The 13,367-nt window shown below is 46.2% G+C and overlaps 1 protein-coding gene across 3 annotated transcripts in view; it reads left to right on the forward strand.

Moving 5' to 3' along the window:
• Positions 1–13,367, forward strand: part of STRN3 (striatin 3) — a 111,310-nt gene that overhangs the window by 40,117 nt on the left and 57,826 nt on the right. For 2 of the 3 annotated variants that reach the window (XM_074996897.1, XM_074996898.1), the window contains exon 7: positions 1,735–1,876. In XM_074996897.1, coding sequence (XP_074852998.1) covers positions 1,735–1,876 — 142 coding nt within the window. Of the gene's footprint in view, positions 1–1,734; positions 1,877–5,820; positions 5,932–13,367 lie in introns of all 3 variants that reach the window. The other variant, XM_074996896.1, reaches the window with a different exon arrangement.

Here is a 13,367-nt window from a genome sequence, read left to right on the forward strand (position 1 = left end):
TGGGGCCAAATGTCAGAAAATCCTTCTCTGTCGAGACGTATCTTCCTCGTGGAACCAGCTGTACAGGGATGTCAGCAGAATGCTCCTGACCAGCAGGTCTCTTCCAAGTGATCTGCAGTTCAGATGCACTCTCTGTAGACAAAACTTCTGTTGACAGAAATTTTAACGGAAGCCTGCAGTCTAAACATAGCCTCACTGCCTCAGCTAGCTAAGGGTAATGCAGAAGTAATGTACTTTATTCTTTTAGGGATGATTGCGGAATGATTTAGCAAGAGCTTTCATCAGATCATAGATTTGTAGTGGTGAGCTCCCAAGAACAACATCTGCTTCTCATTTTAGTGGTAATTTGTTTTCTTTGTGGAGCCTCTAAAATGGAGGACACTGTGGCTACGTCTACACGTGCACCCAACTTCGAAATAGCTTATTTCGATGTTGCGACATCGAAATAGGCTATTTCGATGAATAACGTCTACACGTCCTCCAGGGCTGGCAATGTCGATGTTCAACTTCGACGTTGCTCAGCCCAACATCGAAATAGGCACAGCGAGGGAACGTCTACACGGCAAAGTAGCACACATCGAAATAAGGGAGCCAGGCACAGCTGCAGACAGGGTCACGGGGTGGACTCAACAGCAAGTCGCTCCCTTAAAGGGCCCCTCCCAGACACACTTTCATTAAACAGTGCAAGATACACAGAGCCAACAACTAGTTGCAGACCCTGTATATGCAGCACGGACCCCCAGCTGCAGCAGCAGCAGCCAGAAGCCCTGGGCTAAGGGCTGCTGCCCACGGTGACCACAGAGCCCCGCAAGGGCTGGAGAGAGAGTATCTCTCAACCCCCCAGCTGATGGCCGCCATGGAGGACCCCGCTATTTCGATGTTGCGGGACGCGGATCGTCTACACGTCCCTACTTCGATGTTGAACGTCGAAGTAGGGCGCTATTCCCATCCGCTCATGGGGTTAGCGACTTCGACGTCTCGCCGCCTAACGTCAATTTCAACTTCGAAATAGCGCCCAACACGTGTAGACGTGACGGGCGCTATTTCGAAGTTACTGCCGCTACTTCGAAGTAGCGTGCACGTGTAGACGCAGCCTGTTTGTATTAGTGTGTATCCTGAAGAAGTTCTGGAAAGGGCAGAAATTATCTACAAGGAGAAGAAACTAAGTGCTTTACAGTGGTGGGCTGGGAAGAAGAGTTTATCAGAGATACACGTTTTATGCCAGTGTAGCAGATGGAGTTACTTTTCTCCCAATCCTAATATTTTTGTGAAGTTGTTCATCCTATATGGGACCTGGCTGACTCTTCCTGAAACTTCTCCAGTCATTTAGTTTTTGTTACATTTGTTTACTTGACTCTGTGGTCATTGGAATAGAGAGGTTCATGTTCCATCTGAAACACTTCAGCATGATGGTCCTCTGGTGCAGTGTCTTGCTTTTTCTTCAATACCTGGAATGCGAGAGTCTTGGCTTGAGGTAAACAGAGCTTGCACCTGCCTTGTCAGGAGATTGTTTTTCTTTAAATTGTAGAGAAACTGAAATAACTCTGACTAGTTGCACACACTTCGCTTCCTACACTTCGTAGTTCAATTCATTTTTAAAATGATCAATCCCACTCCTGACTCACATTTTAAATGAGTTTCTTCTTACAGGCAGAAAACTTTGTCTTATTTTATGTGATAGAGGTAATTTCCTTAAAACACAATATTTATGTGCATTTTGTTATCCACTTGCAGATTGGTAATGAAGGTTTAGCTGCCGACCTTACGGATGACCCTGATACTGAAGAAGCTCTGAAAGAATTTGATTTTTTAGTAACAGCAGAAGATGGAGAGGGAGCTGGAGAAGCAAGAAGTTCAGGGGATGGGACAGAATGGGGTAAGAAGCAAATACCATCAGGTGTTTAGTTCTGTTTGAACACTTGCTCATAACAGTATACTTACAGCTGTAATACATCCTCTTTCAGACAGAATGGATGTGTGGATGCTTGTGATGACTAGATGCTGGCCAAGTAGGCGGTAACTAGGATGTTGGGTATTACAAATTTTATCCCCATACGTAGTATAGTGTTAACAGTTGGACTGTGGTTAACCTATTTCAAATTTGTCTCTGTTTTGCTATTGAGGGGAGCAGTATTTTGATGCTCCTGATTTATATTCCTGACCCACCCCTACAATCCTTCTCTCTTGATTTTTGAAATCAGCTTTTCCTTCGTCAAGCTCCAGCCTCTTATATATTTTGTACCTGTATGAGTAAAGTCAGTCTCCAAATCTAGATTTAGATTTGGTTTCAGTCCAGAGCTTTAGGACATGTTGAGGCCTGTGTTAAATTGATTTTTCTTATACAGATGAGAAAAATTATTAAATTAAAACTATAATTACAAAGTTGATCATGATTTTTGAAAGCTAGCTGCTAATGTAGTCTATTAAGAGTCAGAAAAAAGCTAATATTTATACTGCTAGTTCAGATTTTCTTTAAATAATGAATTAAGATTGATAAACAGTTCTGTGGGATGTAGAAAGCATTAAATGCGTATTTAATGATGTTTGAACTTGTGTGGTATTTTTTAAAGAAAGGTGCTGTAAGGAAGAGTGTGGTTGACATGGGCTCCAAATCTCCATCAGTTATAACCAAATTATATGGGCTATCTGTAGTTTTTATAGAATCATAGAAGAGTAGGACTGGAAGGGACCTCGAGAGGCCATCGAGTCCAGCCCCCTGCCCTCATGGCAGGACCAAGCACTTTCTAGACCATCCCTGAAAGCCATCTATCTAACCTCTTCTTAAATATCTCCAGTGATGGAGATTCTACCACCTCCCTTGGCAATTCATTCCAGTGTTTGATCACCCTGACAGTTAGGAACTTTTTCCTAATGTCCAACCTGAACCTCCCCTGCTGCAATTTAAGTCCATTGCCTCTTGTTCTATCCTCAGAGGCAAGGAAGAACAAGTTCCCTCCTTCTGCCTCATGACACCCTTTTAGATACCTGAAGACTGCTATCATGCCCCCCTCAATCTTCTCTTTTCCAAACTAAACAAGCCCAATTCTTTGAGCCTTTCTTCATAGGTCATGTTCTGTAGACCTTTGATCATTCTCGTTGCTCTCCTCTGGACCCTCTGCAATTTCTCCACATCCTTCCTGAACTGTGGTGCCCAAAACTGGACACAATACTCCAGCTGAGGCCTAACCAGCGCAGAGTAGAGCGGGAGAATGACTTCTCATGTCTTGTTCACAACACACCTGTTAATGCATCCTAGAGTCATGTTTGCTTTTTTTTAGTTGGTGTATACTTTACTTACAGGTTATACTCTGTGTATGGGTCAAATTACGAAGTTTAACTTGACTTTTACAGAAGCTTAAATCCCTTTGTTGCTCTTGTATCCTTTTTCATCCTAGTACTTATGCAACCTTATTTTTTTGTTGTTTTTTGTACTTCTATCCACAACCTCCTGTTGTTTTGTTACATTCATAGCTTCCTTTTTCGTTCTGTTTAAGTGGTTGGATATGTAGAATCCAGTTGTTTGTATACCCTATAGATGTAAATTAATTTTGACGTGTAAAACCTACTTCTTTATTGTATTACTTTCTCAGATTTCTAACTTATTTCCTTTGTGCAGGTCCACAGACCAATGCCCAGGGCTTGCTTTGCTGTCACTCCAGTTTTGACTGGATATTAACTATTTAGTAAACTTTTTCATTATTTTTTATAATTCTGAATATAGATTAACTCCATAGATCAGTGTTTCCCTATTTTATTTGGCTATAGAACCCTTTTAAACTCAAAAGAATTTTGCGGAACCCCATTCCCAAGCACTGTCTGCCTTGGCCCCCAAACACGCCCCCCTTCTCCAGGCTTTACTCCCCATCTCGCAAACCTGCCCACCCATCCCCAGGATTAACTCCACTCAGCCCCAGTCCCGCCCTCCCACCTTCCCTAGGATTAACCTGTCTCCGCCACATACTGGCCCCTGGACTAACCCATCCGTGGCGCTGGCTGGGGAGCCTACACCAGATGGCTATGTGCTCCCAGCAGAAGGAAAGCTGGTGTGGAGGTGTTCCACAGGTGGAGGTGAGCCAAGCCGCACCCACTGGATGGGTGTGGCTGCTCTGGTAGCAAGACAAGTGAGGGGTTTTCTGTGGCCCTGCCACTGCTGAAATAATGGAACTAAATTCAGTTAGTTTGATGTAAGGATCCGTCCCAATGCCCCGCTGCCATTAACCCAATTAAATTTCGTTCTACTGTTTCAGCAGTGACAGGGCAGGGCTTTGCTTACCCCTTTCATGCAACACATTTTCCTAAAAAGTGACCTTTAGAGCCAGAGTATTCAAACTATATTAAATAAAGAGGAAGAAAAATAAATTTACACAGCCTTCAAATGAATGTAGAGTGCCAGAAGAGACTATTTCGACAAATTTGCTGTATGGCAAATATGATAGCTTTTTATTATAATTTAATATTTGTTTTGTCTTGTCAGAGGGGAATGGAGAAAATAATGTGCAAAATGTATTTGTAAAATTGCTAAGGGACATATCACACTAATATCTTAATCACCACAGGTACATGCATGAATGTACTTCACCCTTGTGAGATAAGGAACAATCCTCTATTTATAGAAGGTAAACTGAGGCTCAGATTAAACACCACCTGAAAACATCTGGACAGAGGCATGAACAGGACCTACATTTTATGAGTCCAAGTTTGGTATCTTAACCAAAACATTGTCCTTTTTGGTCTAATCAGGATTAATACCTATCAGTATTTTCTGCACTATCTCAATGATAACCTATAGTATTTTGCTTAAAAAAAAAAACAAAACAAAGAAAAACCCACCTGCATTGCAGGGAAACAGTTGTAGTTAAATTTTTTTATTTACTGGTCTTCTGTTTTTAAAATAATTTGTAAAACCCAAAAATTCAAGACTCCAAATGTTATTCTTGTATTATGTGTAAGGGGGAGACCTTTGAAATATTGCAAGATAGTTTTTCTTTCTTTCCATAATCACAGACTTCCCATTAAATAGGGATTTTTGATTGTTGATTAACAGTAGTGGTGTTTTTTTATTTAGCTGGCACAAATTTGCTGGTTTGTTTCAAAATGAATAGATGAACTTAAAAAATTGTGAGAATCTTGGGCTTCTGTTAATTATAATTGAAGATCAGAAGGAATGTAATGGTCTGTCAGACTGTCTTCACTTTTGTGAATGTTCTTTATTAACCTTCATATACAGGGTTGTATGTGAAATTCTGTCTTCCTGATAACATTTATGCATCATGCCCTTTAATGATAAAGCCTTAGTATCTTGTGCTTGTAGGATTAGTGTGTGAAAGGATGCATGGTTGTTTTTTTCATGAACAAAATGGCACTGACATACTTACTCATCTTGCACTTTCATGAGTTATAGAGCATGAAATATATTAATTTGCTTATTCAGAGCTGGCTGAATAATTTCTTAACACTGTCTTTCTAAAGATGCAGTAACCTTAAGTACATTAGATACCTTTGAGTATTTAGTAGCATAAATTCATTATTCAACACAAACAGCTATTTAAAGAAAAATACTCAAATTTTCTTCTTGGTAACAAAATCAGCATAAAATAATATTTGGATGTTGTTATGGTAAATATTTTAATGAAAACAGCGTAAAATGGAATTTAATACTTTATAAACTGTAAGTGATGAAACTGAGACTGCACCTTTAAAATATTCTAAAGTATAATCTAAGAACTTCTTGTTGATTATTGTTAAGCTATAACCGTCAACTGCCAACAGCTTGCATTGCCAACTGCTGATTTTTTTCTTTTAATAATGTGCTGCATGTAGACAAAGATGACCTGTCCCCAACTGCTGAGGTTTGGGATGTAGACCAGGGACTAATAAGTAAACTGAAGGAACAGTACAAGAAGGAACGAAAGGGGAAGAAAGGGGTAAAGAGTAAGTGCAGATTCTGAATTTTGACATGCAGTTCTTTTCATCCATTTGGAGGCCAGTTTTTGTTTTTTGCATTGAGTATTGTTTTCCATTTTGGGGGCAACCAACTTTAACTTTCTGCCTGCTAAATCTGATCATACAAGAAATACTTTGTTCTACTTGTGAGAACAGAAATGTGAAAACACTTATGAACATAAATATCTAGTGTTAACTAGGGCAAGAGAAGTAATTAGCTTGAAATCTAAGTACACTGATAGATTTTGAATAGTCTTGGTTCTGGTAATGCTGTTTCTGCTCTGATAACATTCAGGCGAAGGTGGGTGAAGATTTCTGCATTTATAAAATATAAAGGTGCTTGAACTGATTTATGAAACTTGCTTTGAATCATGACTAATTTGTATTCTTGAGGTCATGTTTGTTTCTGTCTGCTAGAAGGTATCATGAAAAATAAGCCTTTAATATAAGGGAAAGCAAACATGTTTGTGGCTTTCTCCACAATATATTTTTGACTTGATGTTGACATTAATTTCCTCCATGCCATTAACATCCTCTGTCAAACAAAAGTACAGAATTGCCATCAGGAAGGAAAGAGTTTTAGTTCGGATCACCCCCTTTAGAATACAAACATTTTATGTGATTAACTTTTGTCAGATGAAGTGACTGATGACTAAGACTTCCATTGTAAAATATTTAAAGATTTTAGAACTCTCAATTTTAATATTATGAATTATAAAATGATAATGCCACAGTATATAGAATTTAATTAGTTATATAAAGCTTCTGTAGACAAAGAGCTACATTAGTATTTGAGTACCACGGGTGTACCTTAAGATTCTTCCTTGAGTGTCCCCATGGGTGCTCCACAATAGGTGTTGGGCTCGCCCCGGCGCCGCAGATCGGATCTTTTCCAGCACTTTCTGCCGGACCGCGCATACGCCGGCGCGCGCCGCTCCCTTGCGCGCTCCCGGCCACGTGCGCGATCCGGTCCCCACCAGTTCCTTCTTAACCACCATCGGCTGCAGACGTAATCCGCTCAGGCTGCAGCCAGAGTCAGCGTATTTAATGTTTTAAGTGTTTTTAGAATTTCTTTTCAGTCTTTCAGTCTTTAAGTTAGCTTGTTATTTTTCTTATTGCAAAAAAAAAAAAAAGTATATAAAAGCCTTAGAAACAAGAGGAGCAGCGGAGGCACGGGGATGTAAGGCCATTAGGCCTCCTGCCGCAGCAGGCTGGGTCCGAGAGGGGAACACGCACAGAAAAGGTGCTAAGTACACTATTAACAACTCAAAGACTCACCGCAATGTCCTCTTCAGGATTCAAGAAGTGTGAGTCATGCCGCGAGGCTATGCTGGCCTCCGATGGGCACAGTCAGTGTATTAGGTGCCTGGGGGAATCTCACGTCACCCAAAAATGCCCCTTCTGCACAAAGCTCACGGCTAGAGCAAGGAAGGACAGAGAAATGCAGCTAAAAATGCTGCTCTTTGACAAGGCCCTCCAGCCAGACGTGCCGGAGCGGCCCCAACAAGAGGGACCCGCAGGGGGTTATAAAAGAAAGGCGGCTTCCCTCACCCCGTCAGTGCAGAAACGGGGGAAAATCTCGCCAACCTGATCCCTGCTGGCAGCCACAGCGAGCAGGACGGGTGCAGCACATAGCCCCCAGCCACAATCACAGACGAGCGGCGGCAGCACACGTGGCAGAGGCTGAGCTTCCGATAATCAAACGGCCGGCCCGCACCGCGGGCAGAGCGGTGGCCAGGCAAGCGCCGGAACCAGCGGCACCGCAGCTAGCGGCACAGACCCCCGGGGCGCCAACAGTGCAGAGCTCGCAGGCACGCGGCCTGCAGGTGCCGGGGGAGACCACCCGCGCAGCACCGCATGAAGCGTGCCAAGCGCGGCGCCGACAGCGGGGCCGAGATCCCCAGCGCGGAAAGGGGCGGAGTCAGCCCCACAGGGGAGGGGAAAGGCAGCAGAGAAAACCCGGCACCGCAGCACTTCTCCAGACAGGGCTGCAGGGCTGCTCTCCCTAAGCCCTCCTCTTATGCTGCGAACTCCAACAAGGAGGCAGGGGTCTCCCCCAGTCTACCCTGAGCCTCCCTCCCCGTTCCTCCAGCCAGCCTCACCATGGCTTGGGCCACCCTTGCCTTTTCTGGGATTTGACCCCCTGGAGTACTATCACAAATCAGTCTCACCATTGTCTCAATCAACTTGGCGATCTCGCTCCCCCAGACGCCGGGGGTATGCGCCTCGAGAGTGGTCCAGGTCTCCATCCCAGGAACCATGCCCGTGTTGCCATGGTTGCCCCTATCATGCGGGGCATAGACACCATAGGCATACCCCCAGGGACAGGTCCCCTCGGACGGTTCACTATCCCCGAGGGCAATCGCGGACGGGGATGGAAACGCAGATATCTCAGGGGGAGTCGATTCTGGAACCCCGAGATTTCCCCTCGCAAGCCTCCAGCGAGAAGATTTATCACCGTCAACAGGACCCAAAGGGATCCAGAGAGGCTTACCCTAGTGGTTCCTCTCTGTCCTCCCCTGAAGAAGCTACGGCACCAGAGGATGTCCACCCCCCGGACGATCTCAAACAGTTTCAAGAGCTGTTTGAAAGGATGACCTTTACGCAAGGCATCCAAACAGCAGAGGTGCAGGAGAAGCACCATAAGCTCCTCAAAAACCTGAGACCTCCGGCCTCTTCCAAAATAGCTATTCTGCTCGACGAAGCAATTATGGAGTCCGCTACCAAGATATGGCAGACCCCTGCGTCCGCTCCACCTATAAACAAGAGAGCGGATAAGAAATACTTCGTCCCGGCGAAGGGCATGGAGTTCCTGTTCAGTCACCCACAACCAAATTCTCTGGTGGGGGGGGAATCGTCTCAACAGAGGTCGAAAACTTCTCAGTACAAGACAGGGGGAACGGACAAAGATGCCAAGAAGCTAGAGTTATTCGGCAGAAAGGTCTACTCCTCCTCTACCCTACTGTTGAGAATGGCAAATTATGCAGCACATCTAGCGAACCATAACTTTGACAGTTACTCCAGGCTGACTTCCCTCATGGACTCACTTCCAGAGGATAAGAAGCCGGTGCTGAAGGCCATCGTGCAGGAAGGCTACGCAGCCTCGAGGACAGGAGTTCAGATCGCCCTCGACGTAGCAGATACGGCGTCACGCTCAACAGCTACGGCAGTGGTCATGCGCAGGGAATCCTGGCTTCAGACATCGGGTATCCCGAGGGATCTGCAGGCGAAGATCGTTGATCTCCCCTTTGACACACAGAAGTTGTTTGCTGAATCAACTGATTCGGTCCTTCATTCCAGTACGGACTCAAGGGCTACTCTCAGAACCTTGGGGATTTATACCCCTCCATACAGGAAGAAAAAGTATTACCCTCAGCAAAGACGATACCCGTATCAACCCCAGCGTGCTCACTACCAAAGGGGCTACGAGCAAGGGCGGCATCAACAGCACCAACAGTACAGAACTCCCAGGCGACGTTCCCAACAGAGCCGTGCCTCCTCGGGGCAGGGCCAAAGGCAACAAGTTTGACAGACAGACCGAGGGCTGCACTATCACTACCATCGCTCAGTGTCATCCAAAGCTAATGTTCCATCATCGCCTCCGACCATTCTACGCCCAGTGGCAACAGATCACCTCAGACAAATGGGTGCTGGAGATCATAGCCACGGGGTACGCCATCCCCTTCCAGTCGCTCCCACCGCCACGACTTCCACCCAGGCCCCATCTAAAGGACGCCTCCCACGAAGCGAGACTCAAGCATGAGGTGGACCATCTTATGCTTATAGGGGCAGTGGAAAGAGTGCCGGAGCAACTCCAAGGGAAAGGGTTCTATTCAAGATACTTCCTTACAGAGAAGAAAACAGGAGGCTGGAGGCCCATCCTAGATCTTCGAGGCCTCAGTCGGTACTTGCGCAAACAACACTTTCGGATGATCACAGTCGCCTCTATACTTACGGCACTGGACAGTGGAGATTGGTTCGCAGCCCTCGACTTACAAGACGCGTATTTCCATATAACAATCCACCCGGCTCACAGACGTGTTCTCTGGTTTATGGTTGGCAAAGAACATCTCCAATACAAGATTGTGCCGTTTGGCCTCTTCTCGGCCCCCAGAGTATTTACCAAGACCCTGGCAGTGGTGTCAGCCTACCTGCACAGACGGGGTGTTTATATTCCCATATCTGGACGACTGCCTACTGAAAGGGGCTTCGAAGGAAGAGGTACTATGCATGATACGTGTTACAGCAGGCACGTTCTCTCCACTGGGCCTGGTCATCAACCTGGCGAAGTCAAAGATCAACCCCACACAGGACATAGAGTTCATAGGGGCACGCATAAACTCCATCACAGCAAGGGTTTATCCACCAGATGCCCGCTTTCGCTCCATTGGTTCCCTCGTACAAGTCGTCACCTTCAGCCCCATGGTGCCGGTTCTAACATGCTTACAGCTGCTAGGCCATATGGCAGCAGCAACGTTCGTAGTACAGAACGCCAGATTGCATATGCGCAGCATGCAGCACTGGCTGGCGAGCGTCTACAAACCGGCAGCACACACCGTCTGCAGGGTGGTGTCGCCCACGACAGAGGTGCGAAGATCCCTGCAATGGTGGGTGAACCCCAAGAACATGCTAACAGGGGTACCCGTTCATCAACCACAAAAATCTATCTTTCTCACCACCGGCGCCTCGCACATAGGGTGGGGAGCACATATGGGCAAAAAGGTGACGCAGGGACTGTGGTCCCCCACGGAACAGTCGCTGCACATAAATATACTGGAGCTCAGAGCAGTGTTCAACGCCTGCAAACACTTTCGAGACCATATACAAGGCAAAGTAGTCAGGATCAATACAGACAATACCTCCACCATGTTTTATATAAATCGACAAGGAGGAGCTCAGTCCCGTGCCTTATGTGCGGAAGCAGTCCGCCTGTGGAACTGGTGCATCGCCAACAATATACCTTTGAAAGCCTCGTATTTACCAGGTGTTCACAATGTGCAGACAGACCAGTTGAGCAGGCACTTCGCACTCTCACACGAGTGGCAGATCCGTTCCTATCTGCTACGACCGATTTTTCATGCATGGGGGTTTCCCCAGACAGACCTGTTTGCCACTCATCGCAACAAGAAGTGCCCCCAATACTGCTCGAGGGCAGGACTGGGGCGGGGGTCCCTGGGGGACGCATTCGCGATCTCGTGGAAGGGCTCCCTGCTGTACGCATTTCCTCCCACAGTGCTCATCCACAAGGTCTTGCGAAAAGCCAGGAGAGAGAGAGCCCACATGATCCTAGTAGTCCCAACTTGGGATCGACAGCAATGGTTCCCCTTACTCCTGCACATGTCGGACCGCCCACCGATGCCCCTTCCGGTGGCACCGGACCTGCTCACGCAAGCCCAGGGGTCTGTAGTGCACCCACACCCCCAAGGCCTGCGACTGCAAGCATGGTTAATCTATGGCTCAGTTACCTAGAGAGCGCATGTATGGAGGGAGTGCAACAAGTCCTAGAAAGTAGCAGAAGGACTTCCACCAGGAAGACCTACAAGCAGAAATGGACTCGATTCACTGCATGGTGTTCTACCAAGCAATTAGCTCCCCTTGCTGTGCCTATACCTGTAATATTAGAATACTTACTGGACCTCAAGAGAGGCGGACTCTCCCTATCCTCGTTGAAGGTCCACCTTGCCGCTATATCGGCTTTCCGACACGAAGAGGAAGGGCCCATGGTATTCGCCCATCCCATGGTTACCAGGTTCCTGAAGGGGCTGGTAAACCTGTACCGCCCTCGGAAACCGCTTCCACCTTCGTGGAACTTGGACCTGGTGCTTAACGCGCTAATGGGACCACCATTTGAACCCTTAGCCACGGTTTCCCTCAGTCTCCTTACGATAAAGACGACATTCCTTCTTGCAATCACGTCAGCTCTCAGGGTGAGCGAGCTCGCGGCAGTTATGGCAGCGCCACCCTGCACAGTATTTTCCAAGGAGGCGGTAACCTTACGGCTGCATCCAGCCTTTGTTCCGAAAGTTTCTTCAGAGTTTCATATTAACGAACCTATAGTCTTACCCTCGTTTTATCCAAAGCCTCATAACTCCAAAAAAGAGGCGCGCCTACACCTCCTGGACGTGAGGAGGGCGCTGGCTTTTTATATAGACAGGACTAAGTCCTTCCGAAAAACGGATAGACTCCTAGTCTCTCTCGCTCCCAGATCAAAAGGTGAAGGCCTCTCTTCTCAGAGAATCTCGAAGCACATCGTATCCTGTATAAAAATGTGCTACGAACTTAGAAAGACTCCTTTATTGGCCCCGCCTAGGGCTCACTCCACCAGGGCGGTGGCGGCATCAACAGCCTTTTTCAAGGGCATTGCGCTAAAAGACATCTGCAGAGCGGCGACATGGTCATCCTATGACACCTTCGCCAAGCATTATGCCTTACACAGGGTATTCCAAGAGGATACCCGTCTTTCGACAGCGGTCCTTTCAGGGGCAAGCTGCACATAACCCGATTACCCACCTCCTTTCTTGGGTTACTGCTGGGTAGTCACCTATCGTGGAGAACCCACAGGGACACTCGAAGAAGGAGGAGAAGTTACTCACCGTAGTAACGATGGTTCTTCGAGATGTGTCCCTGTGGGTGCTCCACCACCCGCCCATCCTCCCCACTTCGGATCTCTGTTTAGTGTTTCAGGAGCATTCGAGGCGGTTGGTCAAGGAACTGGCGGGGACCGGATCGCGCACGTAGCCGGGAGCGCGCAAGGGAGCAGCGTGCACCGGTGCATGCGCGGTCCAGCAGAAACTTCTGGAAAGATCCGATCTGTGGCGCCGGGGCTAGCCCGACACCTATCGTGGAGCACCCACGGGGACACATCTCGAAGAACCATCGTTACTACGGTGAGTAACTTCTCTGTAAATCCCTTGACGGCAGTGTTTTTACAGCTCTGTGTTTGAGCCGAAGTAATTTTACATGTGTGTTAAAAAACTTTTGTGAGACACTTTTAAATTTCTGTGTAAGTTCTAAATATATGCTTAAAATAGCTTGTACATTATTGTCTAAAATATGTTGATAGATTTATAGATTGCAAAGTTAGAAGGGACTGTGTTGTCTAGTTTTTTGTGTAACACAGATTATAGGACTTCCCCAAAATGTCTAAAAGATGTGTCCAAGAATATAAATAGTCAATCTTGATTTAGAAGAATGCCATTGATGGAGAATCCATTATGATCTCTGGTAAATTGTTTCGATAGCTAATTACTCTCACCATTAAAAATTATCCCTTGTTTCCCGTCTGAATTTATTTAGCTTCGACTACTAGCCGTTGTATTATATTGTAACTTTCTTTGGTACTTTGAAGTGCCCATTATGAAATATTTGTTCTCCATGTAGATTCTTAGACTAATGAAGTTACCCCTTAACTTTCTCTTGTTAAG

The sequence above is a fragment of the Carettochelys insculpta genome, chromosome 6, assembly GCF_033958435.1.
Source record: "Carettochelys insculpta isolate YL-2023 chromosome 6, ASM3395843v1, whole genome shotgun sequence".
Classification (NCBI taxonomy): domain Eukaryota; kingdom Metazoa; phylum Chordata; order Testudines; family Carettochelyidae; genus Carettochelys; species Carettochelys insculpta.